The 19,110-nt window shown below is 30.0% G+C and overlaps 2 protein-coding genes across 3 annotated transcripts; one reads left to right on the plus strand and one right to left on the minus strand.

The window, feature by feature from the left end:
• Window positions 1-9,980: 9,980 nt before the first annotated feature.
• Window positions 9,981-15,558, minus strand: LOC116772398 (THO complex subunit 1). 2 transcript variants are annotated; one of them, XM_032664583.2, is made up of 10 exons: window positions 15,356-15,558; window positions 14,611-15,288; window positions 14,053-14,312; window positions 13,623-13,795; window positions 13,121-13,247; window positions 12,865-12,950; window positions 12,074-12,219; window positions 11,558-11,647; window positions 11,129-11,203; window positions 9,981-10,654 (listed from the first exon to the last, which is right to left on the minus strand). In XM_032664583.2, exons 1-10 carry the CDS (start codon window positions 15,398-15,400, stop codon window positions 10,349-10,351), a joined length of 1,986 nt encoding a protein of 661 aa, XP_032520474.1. In that variant the 5' UTR covers window positions 15,401-15,558; the 3' UTR covers window positions 9,981-10,348. The 2 variants fall into 2 exon arrangements, with proteins under 2 accessions (XP_032520474.1, XP_032520472.1); XM_032664581.2 differs by having other exon boundaries at window positions 11,129-11,209; window positions 15,356-15,555.
• Window positions 15,559-16,189: 631 nt separating this feature from the next.
• On the plus strand, window positions 16,190-18,632 carry LOC116772657 (uncharacterized). The gene is made up of 3 exons (XM_032664907.2): window positions 16,190-16,387; window positions 16,874-17,039; window positions 17,330-18,632. Exons 1-3 carry the CDS (start codon window positions 16,368-16,370, stop codon window positions 17,477-17,479), a joined length of 336 nt encoding a protein of 111 aa, XP_032520798.1. The 5' UTR covers window positions 16,190-16,367; the 3' UTR covers window positions 17,480-18,632.
• The last annotated feature ends 478 nt before the right edge of the window (window positions 18,633-19,110 follow it).

Below are 19,110 nucleotides of genomic sequence, written 5' to 3' on the forward strand. Positions count from 1 at the left end.
TGTGAAACGGGAAACGTTTTGTATAACTATAAGCCGGACTCGTGAATAACTGTTGATTATATTCTGCTATGTATTAGTTTTACAAAAAAAAATATAAGTAAATGGAACTAGTGTTATTCGGATTTACTACGCGGATTTTATTATTTAAAAAACTACATAATCCCGACGTTTCGGTTACTTTGCAGCAACCGTGATCACGTCTCGTCACATCTCGTCACATCTCGTCTGCCCGTGATCACGGTTGCTGCAAAGTAACCGAAACGTCGGGATTATGTAGTTTTTTAAATAATAAAATCCGCGTAGTAAATCCGAATAACACTAGTTTCATTCAAATGAATTCTCGTAAAAAATCTTAGATCTCAAAAATATAAGTAGGTACCTAGTTCCTTGCGGATAGTATCTCGTTCATTGACTGGCCTTATTCTGTAATGGGTTATTTGTTATCGTAACAATAAAATTTCTATGAATTTCGTTGATTTATTAATACTGATTTATTAGTGCATAGATGAAGAGTTTACATATTGCTACTCTACTGAATCGTAACTTCTAAAATTTATTAGTTGTTAGTAGTGAATTATAGACAATAAAAAACAATGGTATCTAAGATTTTCGCGAATTCTATTCATTTAAATGAAACTAATATTTTTCGGATAAACTACGCGTTATAACCGTGATCACGGTTGCTGAAAAGTAACCGAAACGTTGTAAGTATGTAGTTTTTTACAAAAATAAATCACGCGTTGTTTATCCGAAAAATATTAGTTTCATTTGAATGAATAAAAACCAATCTTGCACCCTTCTAGATGGGTCAAAGTATTCAACAATAACAAATAAGTAGGTACCAGAAAGTCCTAAATTGTCTATGTTCTTTTTCTGAGTGCCCTAAGTTGTTCTAACTAGTAAACATGAAATCGACCTTTAGGTTTGTATAGAATTTTAATATTTATCATCTTAGTATCATTACGTTATTGGGAATTAAAAATACAAGGAAAGCCACTTGGGTACAAATTGACAAATTTAGATTTTATTCTTATATGATTAAAAAATTAAATTGTAAAATGGAGACAGGTTTTTTCAAGTTTTTTAATATAAATACATTTTCAATTAGTCATTTGTTAATTATTTTTTTGCACAAATATATGAATGTTCCACAGAAGACGAGCTAGATGCTGTGATACGTTTTATAACCGATTTATAAGTATTTTTTACCAAAAGTTTACAAATCACAGCGATACCACTTTTGGGGATTTTCGTATTGTAGTCCATACAAAACATTAGTTTCGAAAACCAAAGACCGAAGATGACAATGCAGAATTAAAAGTTACGATAGTAGCTTTGTTATATATAGTGACAAAAAAAATTATAACTTGGAATAAACAATAGAAATGTAACGATGTAGGTAATGAGAACATTATGAATTGAGTGAGAGACACACATATATAAAACATACACACACACACACATATTAAAATAAAAATTTGATATTTAGTTTCTTGTGATAAAATGCTTGAATTTTGCTGTATACACCAAATATTGTCTAAGACACTAGTTACTGATTTTAACGCGTCAACGTCTACTAAAATCTGTGTCGAGACCAAAGTGTCACGTCCACTGCTGTTACAATGTAACTCTAAACTCGACACTTCACTGCTGAGAGCAGTTAAAGTAATATGAGTATGCAACGTAAACGTCTCCATCAACCTCTGTTCTGACAGATTAAATATTTTTTTAATTGCATACAGGTAATTTAAAATGTTTGAAAAATCTTATTGATGTCCGTTTAAATAAAAATTGTGGCAATAGAGAAATGCCAAAGTGCTTAACTTGACATATTTTGATTGATTAAATTTATTATTCTCGATAATAAATGGTTCTAATAGAAATGGAATGCCAATAATTTATTATTTGCTTATTTATTGAGAGACAAAAAAGGTTTTATATGTATCGTTTCTTCATACCCTCAAGAGGCCATAGAGTTTTTTATAATGATGCTGTTTAGTTTTTTTTAATATTTTTGTTTTATGTAAATGATATAACCAAACAAAACCACATAAATAAAGTATATTCTTATAACCACAATATTAATAATAAAAAGTGTAATTAGGAACGTTATTACACTTGACAAAATTACACTTTGTAATTGTCTGTTTTGTTTTAAATACTGTATACTTTTGGCTCCCCTTTGGCTATTATTAGTAGTTAAAAGTTGTGTATTTTTTAAGAACGTTAAATCTATCTTGTGTTTTATAATAAGTATAGCATGGCATATTGCTTGTGTGTAACACCCGCCCAATAATTTAACTTCTGGTTGTGACGTTAATAGTCCATAAGCTAGTTATAGAGACCATTCGTCGCAGCGCTGACGGGAACTCGGCTCTTGTGGTGATAGCGTTACGTTTCTTTTCTATTTTATTGTTGTAATTTAGATTAACATTGACGTGCTATATTTTAAAGATGCTACACGTATGCATATTTTTTATATTAAAATGATTTGTTGTGATTATAAGCACATACAAAGTGACTGAGGTATTACAAGACACAGATTTGTAAAAATTATGAATGAGTAGAAATGTACATGAATTTTCTTATTTATTTATAATAATAAAGAAATATAGGTCAATAAAATAAACGTTAATACGTTTTTTAAATGTATCTTCATTATTTTCCTTGAAAAGTCATGGCTTCGGACTATTCAGATGGCGGAAATAAACTTGTCACTTCGTTTCTCCTAACAGAATGAAATCTTTTTATGCAAAAACAAAAATTCTATACAGAATATATTAAAATTTAATATTAAGAAGATTTAAGTGTTAATAATAACTTGTAAGCATCATTCTCAGTTATTTTATAGCCAAAACACTAAATTGTTTAACAATCTGTGTCGTCTACATTAATGTATTTGATCTTTGTTTTAGTAATAAATGATAATAAAGTAATGTTCCTATATGTTATATTAATGTAAAGCACTTATCGTAAAACGCCTGTGATATGAATGTCTCGTTTTGTTATTGCAAAGCGCTGCCGTACACTTAATTCAAGTGAACATATTATGCACTTTTAGGATTACATTCATTTATAAATTAACCAATGTTCATTTAAATTAAACGATCGTTTTACAAGAAGCTTCATTTTTAAAATACTCGTATAAAAATAATGTTATATATTATTTTCATAAATAATAATCGAATGAAATAAAATGTCATATTAAATCCCTTCGAAAAATAACGTCTTTGTTCCTAATATATTTTAACAATCGATTGGTTTCAGAGAAATATTTTGTTTGTAGGTAGGTTGTATCCGATACACAGCTTTCAAATTAGGCTAATGGCTAATCATTCCGTAAGTATTTCGTTATATTAAACCTCTTCTTCGGATTAAGCCGTATAATATGCTCTATATTGAATTTTAACACGTTCTAAATAGACTAGTATAGGACTCGGTGATTTACCCACACAAGTTTATATTATTGGCGTGGAAATGTTTTAAAGAGCGCCGGCGCTCTACTTTACTAAAATACACTTCTTTTAAAATTGTTTGAAAAATGTTATGCCGAAATTCTGTCTGCAAGACTCATCGACGTCTGTTTGTGTGGATTAAGAAAAATTATGTGCCGATAGCAGTTTGAAAGCAGATTCGTTAATATGGGTTACTTTTATTACCTACATTCAAGCGATGTTATATTTATAGTTCCAATTCGTTTTTCCGAATTCTGTAATAATATTTTCAGCTCCGGTAAATTATGTACCTGGCGGACGTATTTACGTTGACGCAGCGCCGTCTCCAAAGACATTTTGAGGGGGCTCCGAGATTTATTGGATTTTCAACATCTTTTAAGAATATCACTCACATCGCGTCTTTTTACTTTAATTTTACTGGTTTCATCATATCCATTTTAATTTTCCGTAGAAATTACTGATGTCCAAAGAGCAAAAAGCTTCACTACTCAAGGACGAAATTAACACAACCGAAATTGCCGCTAGAAGCTAGAGACGTATTAATCCTATCCAATTATAAAGGTTCTCAGAGTGAAGTACTAATAAATGCCTTTAAAACAGAAACCGACGCTTGAAGTGAGGAATATTCTCCTAATTGCATCTGTTACAGACGAGGTAGTGAAATATAAACGAAGTCAGACGATAAATCTCAATCCATACAAGTTATACAAAACAGTTATGTGGGACACGCAAATGAAACGGCACTCTAAATAAACAGAACCAAGAATATTATTCAACCTAAAAACATATTTATAATCTATCAATTTAGGTTCCTAACGAATACAGATTTTTCCAAACATCGGTTCTTGGATAGCATAAACATTATACTATTCTTAAACCAAAAGCTGTAGGAGGAATTAATAATACCTTCTCCATTTCATTGATGGCATATTTTTGAGATTTTTAGCAACAGAACTATGTATTAATACAATTTTATTATATAGGTATATTTAAACAAATCATATTTCAGACGTAGAGTCTTACTTATATTTGATACAAAAAATATGAGACAGGGGCCAAACATGAAACTATTTTAGATGGGCTTAATATAATATTGACTTTTCTTCATTATTGTTTTATATCTGTAATTAATTCGAAATATAAAAGTCTATCGCGGTAAGTATATTTTCTTAATGAACTAATTAAATGGATAGCCGAATGTTAAAATATAACTTTTCTATAACTGTATATAAATTTATTAGTAAACTTCCAGTTATAAAACAAACATACTATGTGGGTTAGGTTATTTCGCACAGGTGCAACGTAAATTTTATAGACAAATACTTCAGGTTAAACATAGGATCTGTGAATGTGCAGCCCACAGCCATATATACTCTTTTGAATATTCAACAACAATTCGTATAAAAACCAAATAAGAATTGTATGTATCTTTTAATGATTTTTGTCGCGTGTTTTAAAAATAAAAATCAAAAATTGGAAAAGAGATTCGAGACAATAATGTTATATATTACACAAAAATTATAAGATATGAAACTCCTGCATACTTACGAACAAAAAAATAATAATCATTTTTATAAATTGCGTAAATGAATTTGGTAACAAAGAGAAGTGTTAAAAAATCAAAAAAATCGAATGAGTTTTTTTTTTAAACAAATCTCAACTTTTTCGGGTTATAATTAGTATGAGAATTGGTTAAGTAAGTTAAAAAAAAACCGGAGTAAAAATAACCACGAAGAGGAACCAACACATATGTCTTTAATATCTGATGTACAATCACCCGTGTTTAATATAAAAAAAAAATAGTAAAAAAAAAAATGTAATCGCTATGTACCTACAAAATAAGTAACAAATAAAATAGTAATTTCTATGATTTTTAACAATGATATTATTGTATATATTTAACTCATTGGTTAAATACTTGTTAAAGCTAAACTAAACCTCATATATTTCCGTTAAGTCTAACACTAACGGATTTCTAAGGAACTTTAAAGTAATCGTTCATATTTAAAATGAAATTACTTTATTTAATCAAACAACAACCTTATAACGGAAGAATGCGGTTAGAACGCGCTCACTGTGTCTTAAATTCTTCGTTCATCAAGAGCAATACGATAAAAAAATAAGAAATCGGCGGTAGCTGAGGACAATACTAACTGGAAGACAGCTGTACATCTCGTCTACCCGTGATCACCGTTGCTGCAAGGGAACCGAAACGTTGAGATTATGTAGATGTACGATAGTAAAAAAGGCGTAGTCATATCCGAAAAACCTTAGGTTTGTTTACTTAAATACATGCGAAAATCTTAGATATCATTATAATAAAATTTAATTTATCTGGTCCTACAATTATTATGAAAAATAACGAATATTCGACTTGTATTTGGCTATGTAATATTGCAAGATGCCTAGCGTTCGTTTTTCAAATTTTAATTTAGTTCGTTGAAGGTGAAATAACTGTTTGTAATGGCGGCAATGAAATGTAATTCAAAATACTATTCACGGTTTATTAAATAATATCATTTTTCTATATTAAGAAAAATATTGAACCTGTTTAGACGAAAATTATCAGAACAAAGCTATGATGCCGATGTAAGAAATAAAAATTTTGGTCCCAAGAAAATACGATCCTGTGCAGGATGATGAGATCGAGCTAATTAACTATGAAATGTCATTTATAATGAAATCTTTGATTTTTCATCCAAGTTTTCCACCGTCACACTAAATACGGCGCGTAAACAGTTTTGTAAATCTTTTCACTTTAGATAGAGTACTTACATAGACTATTGACTGAAAAACATGAAACGCTTAATATGTGGCTATGAAAACTTGTTCTACCGTCTACGCACACAGATTATAAATCTATCATTATATGTAGTTACAGCACAGACTAAATAAAGGTCGTATTTTATTTACATTTATTAAAATATTTTTTAAGTATTTTTCAAGATCTTTTAGATTATAAAAAAAACCGATGTTTATAATAATCAGTGTCGGTTCAAAATATTTTTTTTTACATAAGAAGTTATTCAGTGGTTTTGGAGAAATACATTTTTTTGGAAATCATGAGGTTCTGAATATTATTAGAGAAATTTATAACAAATAAATATGTTATTTTATATTTAAAGTAGCTCTAGAAATTTATTGATTATTTAAATTTGCTTTCAACGTTCCTGTCAAAACATTTTATTTGATGGACTTAATTTAATTTAACTTTTATTGTGCGTTGTATTGCGATACATGAAACACATTGAGTACCTACAAATTGTCTTAGATTACATAAAGACTGGAGGCCAAACTTTACGAATTGTATGATATTTATATATATATACAAACGCATAAAAATGTATTCAAACAAAATGACGTTTTCTAATGGCGTGATAACCAAATAATAACCTTATTAATGTCATTTAAGCAGTTATTCCATATATTATCTTATAGACTCAATGTTACGTGTTGTTAGTTGTGTGTAGGTAAACTATAATATTTGCGCCCTTCATCGTTTTACTACTTTGTCGTGATGACGCCATAAAGAAAAATGGGATTCCTAGATAGCGAGAAGGATTTACCGTATAAGTGTGCGAAATTAATAATAACATAGAAGATATTATTAAAGAATTGCGGAGGTTCGTAGATTCCAAGAAGTTTACTGAAAATGCAAAGAATAAAATGTACGACGGGAAAATTATGGCGAAGAATTTTTCACTTAAATCTGGGAAATGGATAATAATAATAAGACATTACAATTTCTTTATTCGTAGGGGATTTTTAAATACCAACTATAAAACACTTAACAGTAACAGCAAGACTTTCGAACAGCTGTTTACGAAAGAGATTTCTCAAGTTTTCATTAAGAAATTTAAAATAGTATCATTAGGGTGACAACAAAACCTAAGATTAAAAAATATGATTCAATTTAACTAAGACATTTAAGCGTATCTGTCTATTATTTACAATATCACTATAAAAAAATTGAAGATATAACTAATTTGAAACTCTTCGACCACTTTATTTAGTGGAAATTCATAAATTTAAATGTTGGAACGCCCAGATTCATGAGATCATATCATCGTAAAAACTTTATGGTTTGGCATACCGTATGAGCTAAAATCAAAAATACCTTGCTTTAAAACCAAGTACTAGTTCTTTCTACGTGTCTAGAACAATTTGGACATATATATAAAGACTAAACTATTTCAGAAAGAGTCTAAAATATGTCAAATATTAAAGGGTTACGTGATAAAAATAAAATTCTGTTTGAAAATGTACAGTCTAGACTTTCAAAGGCATATAATTTTTGCCCTATCTAATAATTATCTATAGAATGGCATTTTATATAAAATCAAATAAAACATGCAGCGATAATAACAATATTTTTAAAACTAATACAGGCCAAAGAACCATATAAATACATGTTTCTGAATAAGTTAAACCCATCAAGGCAATATACTCACAGTTAATTTGTAAGGATTCACAAATTCCTTGGAAAGCGTCTCCTGCGCACGCACGTCACGCCTGTACCCGTATATTTTTAATATAAAAATATCTAGTCTCGAATCGGATCATAAAAATATAAATAATTTAGGATCGACCGCTCGCGCAGCACTAAGCCTCGTCTACTCATTGACGTATACGCTTCGAACTAATTTCGGTGCAGCGAGTATTCCGCGATTCTGTAAACATCGGAGCGGCGCTGAAATGTGCCTAATGTAAGCAGATCCCTTAAACACTAAACATTTCTTAGAGTTTCTGAAAAGTTTATTTCAAGAAAAAAGTTTCTGGAGACCACTTAAAAGTGGTTGTTTGGTCGTTTTACAAGTTTTAAAATGCAGTTATGGGAGACTTTATTGGGTTGTAATAGGAGTACTAATCGTACATTACAACTTGGTGTGAGGAAATTGGTTCGTTATAAGTTCTGTTTTAGGCACACTGAGTCAGCCGCGATGAGGAAATGCGTGCAAGTTATAATTTCGGATCAACCGACATTGTTTCATTATTTTATAAACGAATAATTTATTAGATATATCTCAAAGAGATTAGCGTCACTATGATAACTTCTCTCTGCTATGATAAAACAAAAAGCCCAAGACGACAGTGTTGAAACATCTAAAGTCCCGAATGACGCTATGTATTCCCACTACAAAGGTTATAGCTTTTTGAGCTTTAGAAAATTATTCCAGTCTTGAAACTAAAGCAGATTAACTATAGTTTTTATGTTAAATACAAAATTTAGCTTTAATGTTAATGTTTAATATTTTCCAAATAGAATATTGAGAGATAATGTTTCAATATTTTAAAAGCTTTAATGTTTTAGATTACGGTAGACTTGTGAAACTGTACATGATAATAAAAAATATTATATTTACGAATCAGTATTTAGTATCAGTACAATGAATCGTTAAAAGTATTATATATATCATTATCAAAAATATTAAGGTTGCGATCCACATTCATAAACCTAAAATGTTTTTGACAGTACCTAGTAACGAGATGTTTAAAAAAACTGTGACTGTGTAGTGTTTATGGAAAATACCTGTCATTATGACGTACATTATATCGAATTAATAAAGGTGACATTAACAGAGTTTATTGAACGATCTTTTAAGGAAAGAATAAGAAAGAAATAAAATAATTATATTAATTATTCGATAAGGTGGATTTATTGTCCGCCATAATGATATCGTTGTCACCTAGCCCCAATGTGCGTTAAGGGAAACTACCCTTTTGCATCATTCTATATATTAGTAATTAATAATTTATTTAATTTTCTGAGCTGCGACCCATGAGTTCCGTTTATCATTTTACTAGATTGTAAATGAAATTGAGTTTTTTTTTTTTTTACCTTTGACATGCTTTGCAGAACATTGTATAGCTTTATAGTAGCTTCAAGTGTTGAGCAAATTTTATAAATCTTCTCCGCTGTTCGTCGTTAATAGTTTTGAAAAAAATAAGTAATAACGACAGTTATGGCTAAAACACAATAAAAATTCGGTTTCTTATATACATACTCGAGAGAATCACTTCGTTAATTAAAAGAATAATTTTTTATCTATTTTTAAACTGACAAGTCAATGTTCATAAGTCCTTATAAATTCAAAAATAACGTTCCAAATTAATAAAAGAAATGCGTCAAAGGAATTCGATACTTAATGCCGATGTACTGACTTTTATTTCTAGGTCATAAATCTTTTTCGTACTTAATTTTTATAGTTACCAAAAAATATTTTCAAGAGATTAAACCTTTATAAGATTTTAAACCTTTCGTTTTATATTTTTTTATGTATCTCGTGTTTTTCTTATTCCTGTTATATCTTAAATAGTTTCCTAGTAATTTGCTATTTAAAGAAGCCTTTATTTGTTTCGCTTTAGTTTTCATATATCAGAAGTCTTTGCGAGCCTAAAAAATTAAGGTCCACATCGAGAACCTATTGAGAATTTAACGTGAGAGTTCGGAAATATCAGTACATTAAAGACATTAAAATAAAGGATGACTTAAAAAGTTCCACGGTCGTAAATAAAACAGAACAGTTGAATATCAAATTTTATTACTTAGATCTATTTTAGTTTCCCAAGTTTTTAAACGCCAACAGTAATTAATCTGATCTAAGAATTTTATTGAGTGAAAAGACGTCACCTCCAAAGACTGCGCCCCATCCTAGAAGTATCAGGTTGAAATAAATCGCACGTAGTATTTTGTAATTAATATTTGAAAAATATTATCTATATTTGTTTTCCTACTGTATTGGTCATTTTGTTGCTGAAAATATTTATTCTACAGATCAATGATGCATGTTGGCATTTAAATTGTAAATAACTCTCAAAGCATTGACTTCATTCATTCACTCATTCATTCGATTCCATTCACCGACGCTTCTATCTCCCTCTGTCTCTCTCCGTCACTTAGAGTTCTTCAAGGCCTCGCAGGCTTCGGTCATCTTCAGTCCCTCCATGGTGTAGAGCAGGTTCTCGACGGAGGCGTCCTCGTCGTCGTCGAACCAAAGCTGCAGCATGTTCTTGGCCCTCGCCTCCTCCGTCGTGTATTCCGTTTCGAAGAACTGTATTTCGTCCGGTTTGTATCCTAGCTTCGCCGCGAGTTTCTTCCACTCGGGCAACTTGGATGAAACAGCCTGGAGCTGTGTGGATGATATCATTGTTATCTTAGATCTGGTCGGCTTATCGTCGTCGTGGGTCGAGTCTGGTGCCTGAAATAATACGCATGTATTATATATAATGAGAGAACAGCTTTACATCTGAGGTGAATGAAACGTATAACACGTATACATAAAGCATGTTTTACTGTATATTGTAGTTATATATAGGAGATATGTAGAGTAAATTATTTTTCTCAGTGACTTAGTCCGGGTGAACATAAAGTCTGCGTTCAGAGAGAAATATATGGTGTGTTAAAACAATACATAGTGAGTAACCCATGTTGCAGCCTTTCCACTTTAAATAACCTAGCTACCGACTGCAGCGCCGCCTACCGGACTGATTTATGAATGTAAATCATCTGGTGGGGAACACAAATTCATACAAAATTCATTCAAATCGCTTCAGCCGTCTCGACTGAGTTCAGTGACATACACACTTACAGTAGAATTATAAATGTACATATAAACTCATATATATATAAATTTTGGCCAATTATTAATGACTATCTAATATCACACAGTCACCTGTTCAAGGTCGGTCGTGTCTTCTTCCTTTATAATATCAGTTTCTATTTGCTCTTCTGTCAGTTCTTCTTCAGTCTGCTCCTAACAACATAGAAAGAAAAAATTATACATTTATATATAACACTTATAAAATATTTAATAGCTAGTTTTTGCCCGGGACTTCGGCTGCGTTAGTTCCAGAATGAGAAATGTATAGCTGACCGGGCAAATTCTTTTTGCTTAAAGGCAGTAAACAAGAAGATTTTGGACGTAATCAATTAATAATTTTTCTTCGATCGTATGATAAGTATCCTATGTACTTTTATGGGCTCTAAACTATCTCTTTACCGATTTTCAGCCAAACCCATATCGCCCTTCTTAGTTACAAATACTATAACCTACACGACTTTCGTTTACATATAAAGATTATAATTAAACTAAGGAGCTCACCAGCTTAGCTTTATCGTTGTTAACGTTGGAGTCACCGTTTGTGTTGTTGGACACATTATTGGCGGCCACTTCACGAGTGATTTTTTTAACCTGAAATTTAGAAACGTAATTTTAGTAATATATACATATATATGTATGTTTATAACAACGTATAAAATCATAGAGAAAAAATATTTTATTCTTTTTTTTATTATTAAAAACATAATAATAATAATGATATTAAAATAAAATTTACAGGTTTTTAGAGCACAATTCAGATAATACTGTTCATCTCAAAGATCTTATTTTCTTGGACGTAATCACTGAAGAGATTATACCAATTTAGGTTAATAAAAAAAATATTAAAAAAATTCAAGTTGAAGTTCAAAGATATTTTGTCAACAAATTCATACAACGCGTACATGTTATCTAAGAAAAGTAAAAAAAAAACTAAATAGAAAAAAAATATTTGTCAGTGGAACAAAATAATATTATAATGAATCTTATATCTATGTATATAAGGTTCATTAGCCTCACCATATCATCAAGATAATCCGGCAGCCGTCCGATGGGATTGTTTGTGTGGACGAAGAAGTGTGGTGACCTTCTTGCTAGCAGACGCAGAGCTCGCCACCCCCACCCACCAGCACCCTCACCACCATCACCAGATAACATATATGATTCTGGATTTAAAGCGAATTGATCCATTAATAATATTTATTTATATAAGATAGATATGCTCATCAACTAGCAACGCCATCTATATATACACACCTAACCGAATGCACACTACTTCAATACTCTCTGAACATACTACAATTATTTTTGACTACTATTAAATTAACCAAAATAGATACGTATTTCTAGTCATTTATCGATTATGTTGGCCCTTAATCCGATAATCACAGCCAATAATGCCATAATACATCATTATGGAAAAGAGCTGATTGATAGTCTTACACCACGAGACCGATATTTACCAAAGATAGACCAAACCTACATCAAACAAACTGGGTTTCTTATAAAAAATGTGAATCATTATTTGTTTATTTTATACATTAGCCCAGATTTTTTCGCCATTAGGCCGTCCCGCAGAGCTGATGATCTACATATTATAATATACAAATAAACAAACAATAAGCTGTTATATATTACAGAGATGCGAGGTTTTCAACAGACGGACGCCAAAATGATCCTACCTTAAAAGGGTTAAGGTAGAGAATATTAACTATTACAGACATTTTGAAAATTTGGTCATTCAGATAGATGTACGTCAAAAATCACAAACGACTAAAAATTATAGCATTTACTATAAAACTAGTACTCACCTAGTGATGGCATGAAATCTCTTTCCTTAGTTCTACAAGCGGCTAGATTGTCCGGACAGAGGTTCCACAACTTTGTCAGGTCATTACTGTGAAATAGATATAAATATATAATATAAATAATTAATAAGATATTAAAAATTATATATTTTCGTCATAAAATTAATGACTACCTTTTAAATGTAATGTCAACCAAAGAGGTTTAATATTTATTTAAGAATATGCTCTCTTTAATAAAATGAGTTTTTATATTACTAACTTCCCCATGAAGAACTTGTCGGTTCCAGAATATTCTTTAATAATATCTCCAACAGGCCGGCGTCGTTTCCTCGAACGCTTCACCTCCTCGTTCTCCGCTTGCACCGGAGGTTTTGGCTTTTGAAATTCTGTAAACCAAATGTCTTATATTGAAGTACATTTGTCTTTTGAATCTAGAACCCATGACGATCCAAAGTATATCAAGAAAACCAATTAATTAAAACAAATGTTCGGTCACATAAAATGTGCCATAAAATCTACAAAACCTCACAATTGATGAAAAGAAACCGCGTAAAATATATCTTAATATTGACATTACTGACATTTGAAAGTCGCAGTGTTCAATAAAACAGATGAGTAGAAAGACGGAAAGACAGAAACAAATATGATAAAGTGTTCTGCCAACATTACACGCGACATCAGAGTATTATTTAACAATACCAAGTAAGTATAACTAATACATAACAAAAACACATAATGAAAGTTAGCTTCTCATGTATCACCTGGACATCCATCGTTCTTCCAACTGTTCCAATGTTCTTCCCTCTTCAATATTCTCTTCACACATTCAGCAAACTGTTTGCCGTCGGGCGGAGTTTCACCGAGGAGCTTATAAACGAGCGCTGTGGTGTCTTTCACCCAGTCTATCTGATCTGATTTTAATTCCTGAGATTCCCTGTCAATTAGCGAGTTACAAATATTATATACACCAAACAGGATTATTCAAAAACATTTCAATCAATATATGGTTACTCAGTCAATGTTTTAGTTAAATGTATGTTTAGCCTTAAGTAAATAATAGATTTAAAATAAGAGTATAGACAATTACATGATTAGAAAATTAAGTGCAGCATGCAATTTAATAATCTATAGTACAAGTCAGTTGCATTAAACAAATATAAAATGAAAAAAAAAATGTGTTTAAACACTAACATTTTAAACTTTACCGTCGACATTAAATATTGAAAGAGTATCAGATACTGTATCAGGACGCATCTCCTGAAATTTGAGTCAGACAACTGTAACTCCAAAAGTTTCTGGTTTGTTAGAAACTTTGCAAAGTAATGTTGCTCTTTGTTCTCTTGCATTTCAACATCCGAGTTTACCGATTTAAGTATGTTTAATTTCGATTTCTGCAACTCCACAGCCTCTAGCTTGTATGAGGAGAAAGCTGATAGGACACTGCCTGAATGCTGTAACAATATAAATAGTGTTATCATAGTTATATTTCCAACATTAAAACAATGTTAAGATAATATTCTTATAGAAAGTTTTACTCTCCCTATAAGAATAATACATGGACTGGTGTAGCTTAACTTAACTGAAATGATATTCTGTATGTGGCAAATTTAATACAGCTTTAATAAATGTTGATGAATTTTATAAATCATGTCTTTGTAGTCGAGTATAATTTTGAATATATTTATCATATGTGGAGAACTTTTGTGTGAAAACATATTTTTTTTAAGTACAAATATGTTAGTGACTTACCGCAACAAAGGTTTTCCATTGTAATTTATTATAACATGTGTTAGGGTTCCTAAAGAAGTCCTGTAAGCTCCAAAATCTACAGTAAAGATTGTAATCTATGACCAATTTATTTTTATCATCTTCAACAACCATTTCTTCATCCAATACATCCTTTAAGGTACTTGTATTATCACCACCAAACTCCGTAATGTTTTCCAAGTTGAATTCGGACACAATATTAAGCCCAGAGCGCTCAGAAAACGGAAAGAATTTGGCTAAGAATAACAATATTCTGCCACAGAATACCGTATTTTGAGATCTTGATAATCTTCTCAGTAAGTCATTACACATTCTTAGTAAATGGTTCTTACATGCCACAAAGAATAATTCTTCCCTCCAAATATTTACTCCATTTTCAACATACATAAACATTTTTTCACACTTGTTCAGTGTTAGTGCATCGAAAATATCACCCAAAAGAACTACAGGCATAGTTGCAGTCACCATTTGCCTTCGACATGAGTCTATACAAAAATTTACATAGCTTTCCAAGGTATTTGGCTCCTCTAATAGCAAATCCAGTAGTTTATCTCTAAAGGCTTGGTCCATGGCTGATTTTCTGTCGCTCTCATTCGCATTTTTTGAAAAGGAATCGAGCAAATCGATATTATTTGTAGTAAATGCTTTTGATAATACATCCTGTAATAATGGGAAAATATGTATTTTATGAAAACAACATGATTTTAAAAAGGTTATAACAACTTACCTTATACTTTAGCCGCAACTCATCAAATCCAACTTTTTCGGACATTTTGAAACGCTAGAAATAAAAAATTGATACGATAATATTTATTCCTCTAATATATTAGTTCTAGATATTTTAAAGATCATGTCAAATATCTTATTTACGATAGCCAAAAATGTATAAATAAAATTTAAAATGACAACTTGTAGCTCTACAAAACCACAGACAATCTATCAATTTGTTAGATACAAGAGAACTAATCTATGTCGTACATATCTATGTTATTTATTCATTTAAATCATAGATAGCAGCAACACAAATTATAAATTTTACAAATAGCAAAAAAAGTTCTCAGAACTTTGTAATTTAATCTAAATTATAACTGAAAATATATAAAAGCAAATACCAATTGTTAAAACAGCATAACTATATTAAAATTTGTTACAAACATGAATATCGCATAATTGATTCAGATTTGCTATTGATTTATTTAATATAGAAAATCAATCTTTAATTAACCATAATTTTCCTGATAAAATATTTTAAAAATTGTACAAATGCAATTGATATTGATATAAATTTTAATTTAACGATAGTCAATATAAAATATCATTATGGGTAAACAGCTTTTCATGAATTTAATATAGCCGTTTTATATTAATCTGCAATTTTATCTTCCATATCAAAATATCAATAAACATAATAATTCAGAGTCTGTAACATATTTAATTGGACCACAGAATGTTTCCACAGTGATTGCAATTGGTCTATTACATCCACGAATATAATTTCGACCAATAAGATCAAGTTTAGGAGGCAGCTGTACAGCTGTAACAATGTTGACAGATAATGAATTGATGTTTTCTTGTCGTATGTGGCGTCTTGTATTTATCTTTCTTTTTAATATATAGTATTGCATTTATTTCCAGTTTTTATTTAATTATAAGTATAATTTAGAAGGTTAGGTGTGTATCTTATTAATATAAATAAATAATAGAAGATTTGTGTGTGATTTAATTTTTCTAATAGTAAAATGGAGAGGAACAATATGAGGTGAGATGCTTTGTTATATGTTCAATACTTTCACACGTTGTGTTACGTAGTTGGTAAAATAGATTTCGAAATATGTAATCAAATCATGCAGCACGACTAATCAATTAAGAAACCTGACAATTCACTCATGACCTAGTTACTAATGTTAGATTATATTCTGGCTATCGACCGATTCGGACAGAAATGATTTCAAAGTTTTTTGTATTTATTTTCTAAATGTTGAGAATTTGAATTGAAATAACGGGCAAATTATTTTAGATCCAAATATTCATAACGATTTAGTGACTGGTTTAATATATATTATTATCAGTTCTTATCACTTTAACATATAAACAAAGCCGAAATAATGTTGGTACGCAAGAAATAAACAAAATATCGGATAAAGCGAATATGTAGGATATTTTCACTATCAAAATAATGCAAAGAAATATTTTATAATAAATGGGCTATTATCCATTTAACTGATATATAACATAATAATTTCAGATCAAACTATGTGAACAGTGGACCCAGATCACTGCCTCATATGGGCAAGCGTCACAATGGTAACAGTCACAATGGATCACGTTTGAGTCCACCCGCACAGACAAACAATCACAGTAACAACCAACAAGATGATATCATTAACTACATATTTGAATCTTGGAACAAGGTCTGTAAGCTTGAACCCAAGCTCAATATGCAAATTTCTACTAAATTAATGAACTTTGTTGATTAGAACACAGTCCTATTGTATTTTCAAAAGTAATAAGACACCAACAAGACTAATCTATAATTGACAGTAATAAAATGCATGTTCTTTATATTACTTGATTGTTCAATAAAGAACTGTCAAAAAAAAAAAAAATTATTCCAGTGAATAGATATTGAATATAATTAAAATATGTATTTCATATATTAATTATTTATATTCTATCTATGAAATTATAAAAAACATTTCAGGTGTCACGCGAGATGGAAAGGGGCAGCGAGGATGCGAGATACTACCAGGAAGTAATGCCCAGGCAGATGGCAAATTTCCGACCATTCAACTTAGAGGAGTGGTGGGGTCGGAGATTCATTCAAAGCATAAATCGCAAGCACCGTTCTTAGTCAACATTATGGCGTGTTGTATCTCATGGCAGGATATTGTTTTCTCCTAAGATCGGATGCATGATTTTGTTTTGTATCTATTTTTTTATTTTTATGTAATAGTATTATAAATTTTTTTTTCTTCTTCATGAAAGTAAAATTTTAAATATTAACGAAGTGTTTAAGAGTATAGAGTGAAATGTTAAATGTAAGTCTCATATAATCCAGAGTTGAATTCCAGTAAAAAACAATTATAATAATCACTTAGGAAACTTTGTAGTTTTAATACCTTGTAACCATTTTTGTATTTAAATAAATATACTATTAAAAATAATCTTTCAAATTATAATAATAAGGATTCAATGGACATATGCTCTATGTGACTTTACAAGTTTGTTCTCTGTTTGAATTTTCAGTGCATGATATCCTGAAAGTTATTTAATTCCATTAAAACCTCCTTGTATATATATGATATTAATGCTACACTGATATATTAATATAATGACTTGATATTTTTATTTTATTTAAAAAAATATCTGTGTATTATATATATTGATATAAACATATATATGTATGTATTTTTCATAGCGTCTAGAAAACTCCCCACACATCTTTAAACATGGCATTTAAATGTTGCAGTTACACAGTTTTAAAACAGAGATTATTTAATTATGATTATTTTTTATATAAGTTAGTGTGAATGTATAATTTTAATTGTAATTTTAGGAAATGTTTTGTCACTATTAAGTATCAAGTAGATGTTTTTTTCAACCTGTTTTTTTTTTTTTCACTTTTCTTGTATGTATATTGAGATGGTTTTCAAGTAATAAGTATTTATTGGAACAACTGCAATAAAACGACATCACATATAAAATATATTCATAATCTCTGTCTATGAATTTAATATCTTAGTATATCAATGTTAGTTTGGAGTCACGTTGAAGCAATAAGACTATAATTTTTATATGTAGATTGTGCCTTGTAAAAGCAAACATCATTTCTTTGAAGGTAGTTAACATTTGTGTACTTATCCGATTATTGTTATATTTAATATGAATTATTGTTAATGTGACATTCCATTAATCGTCTCGTACTTAGCGTTTCAGACTGTATATATTATAAAAAGCGACAGAACAACAAATCATGGATTTAATAAACATTTTTTTAAATATTTTTTTTGATTTTGATTTCCTATTCCATTATTTTGATATACTTTAAAATTTGATTCGTCGTATTTATCTTCAGTGTTCATCTATATATATAACAAGACAGTAAAAATCGAATGTCTGTACATTAAATATTTTTCCAAAAAACTGATTAATTAAATTAAGGAGGCATTTAAAGAAACCAAAATAACAATTTTTGGATTTTTTTTCTGTCTCTCTGTCTGTCTAGTACGTTATAACTTCAAAACTACTCAAAGGATTTGAACGCGGTTTTCACAGTTGGATTACATATAATTAAGAGCATTGTCAAAACTTTGTTTCGTCAAAATTGGTTTAGGGAAAAAGAAGTTATGGTCAATTGAAAATTTACTTCAAGCACTGCTTTAAAACTTTTAGACACTACAACTTAATATTGATTAGTTATATATGATATATTAGTAAATAGTTAATTAATTATATTAGTTACTAAAAAAGAATGTTCTAATA

Source organism: Danaus plexippus, chromosome 12 (assembly GCF_018135715.1).
Source record: "Danaus plexippus chromosome 12, MEX_DaPlex, whole genome shotgun sequence".
Lineage (NCBI taxonomy): Eukaryota > Metazoa > Arthropoda > Insecta > Lepidoptera > Nymphalidae > Danaus > Danaus plexippus.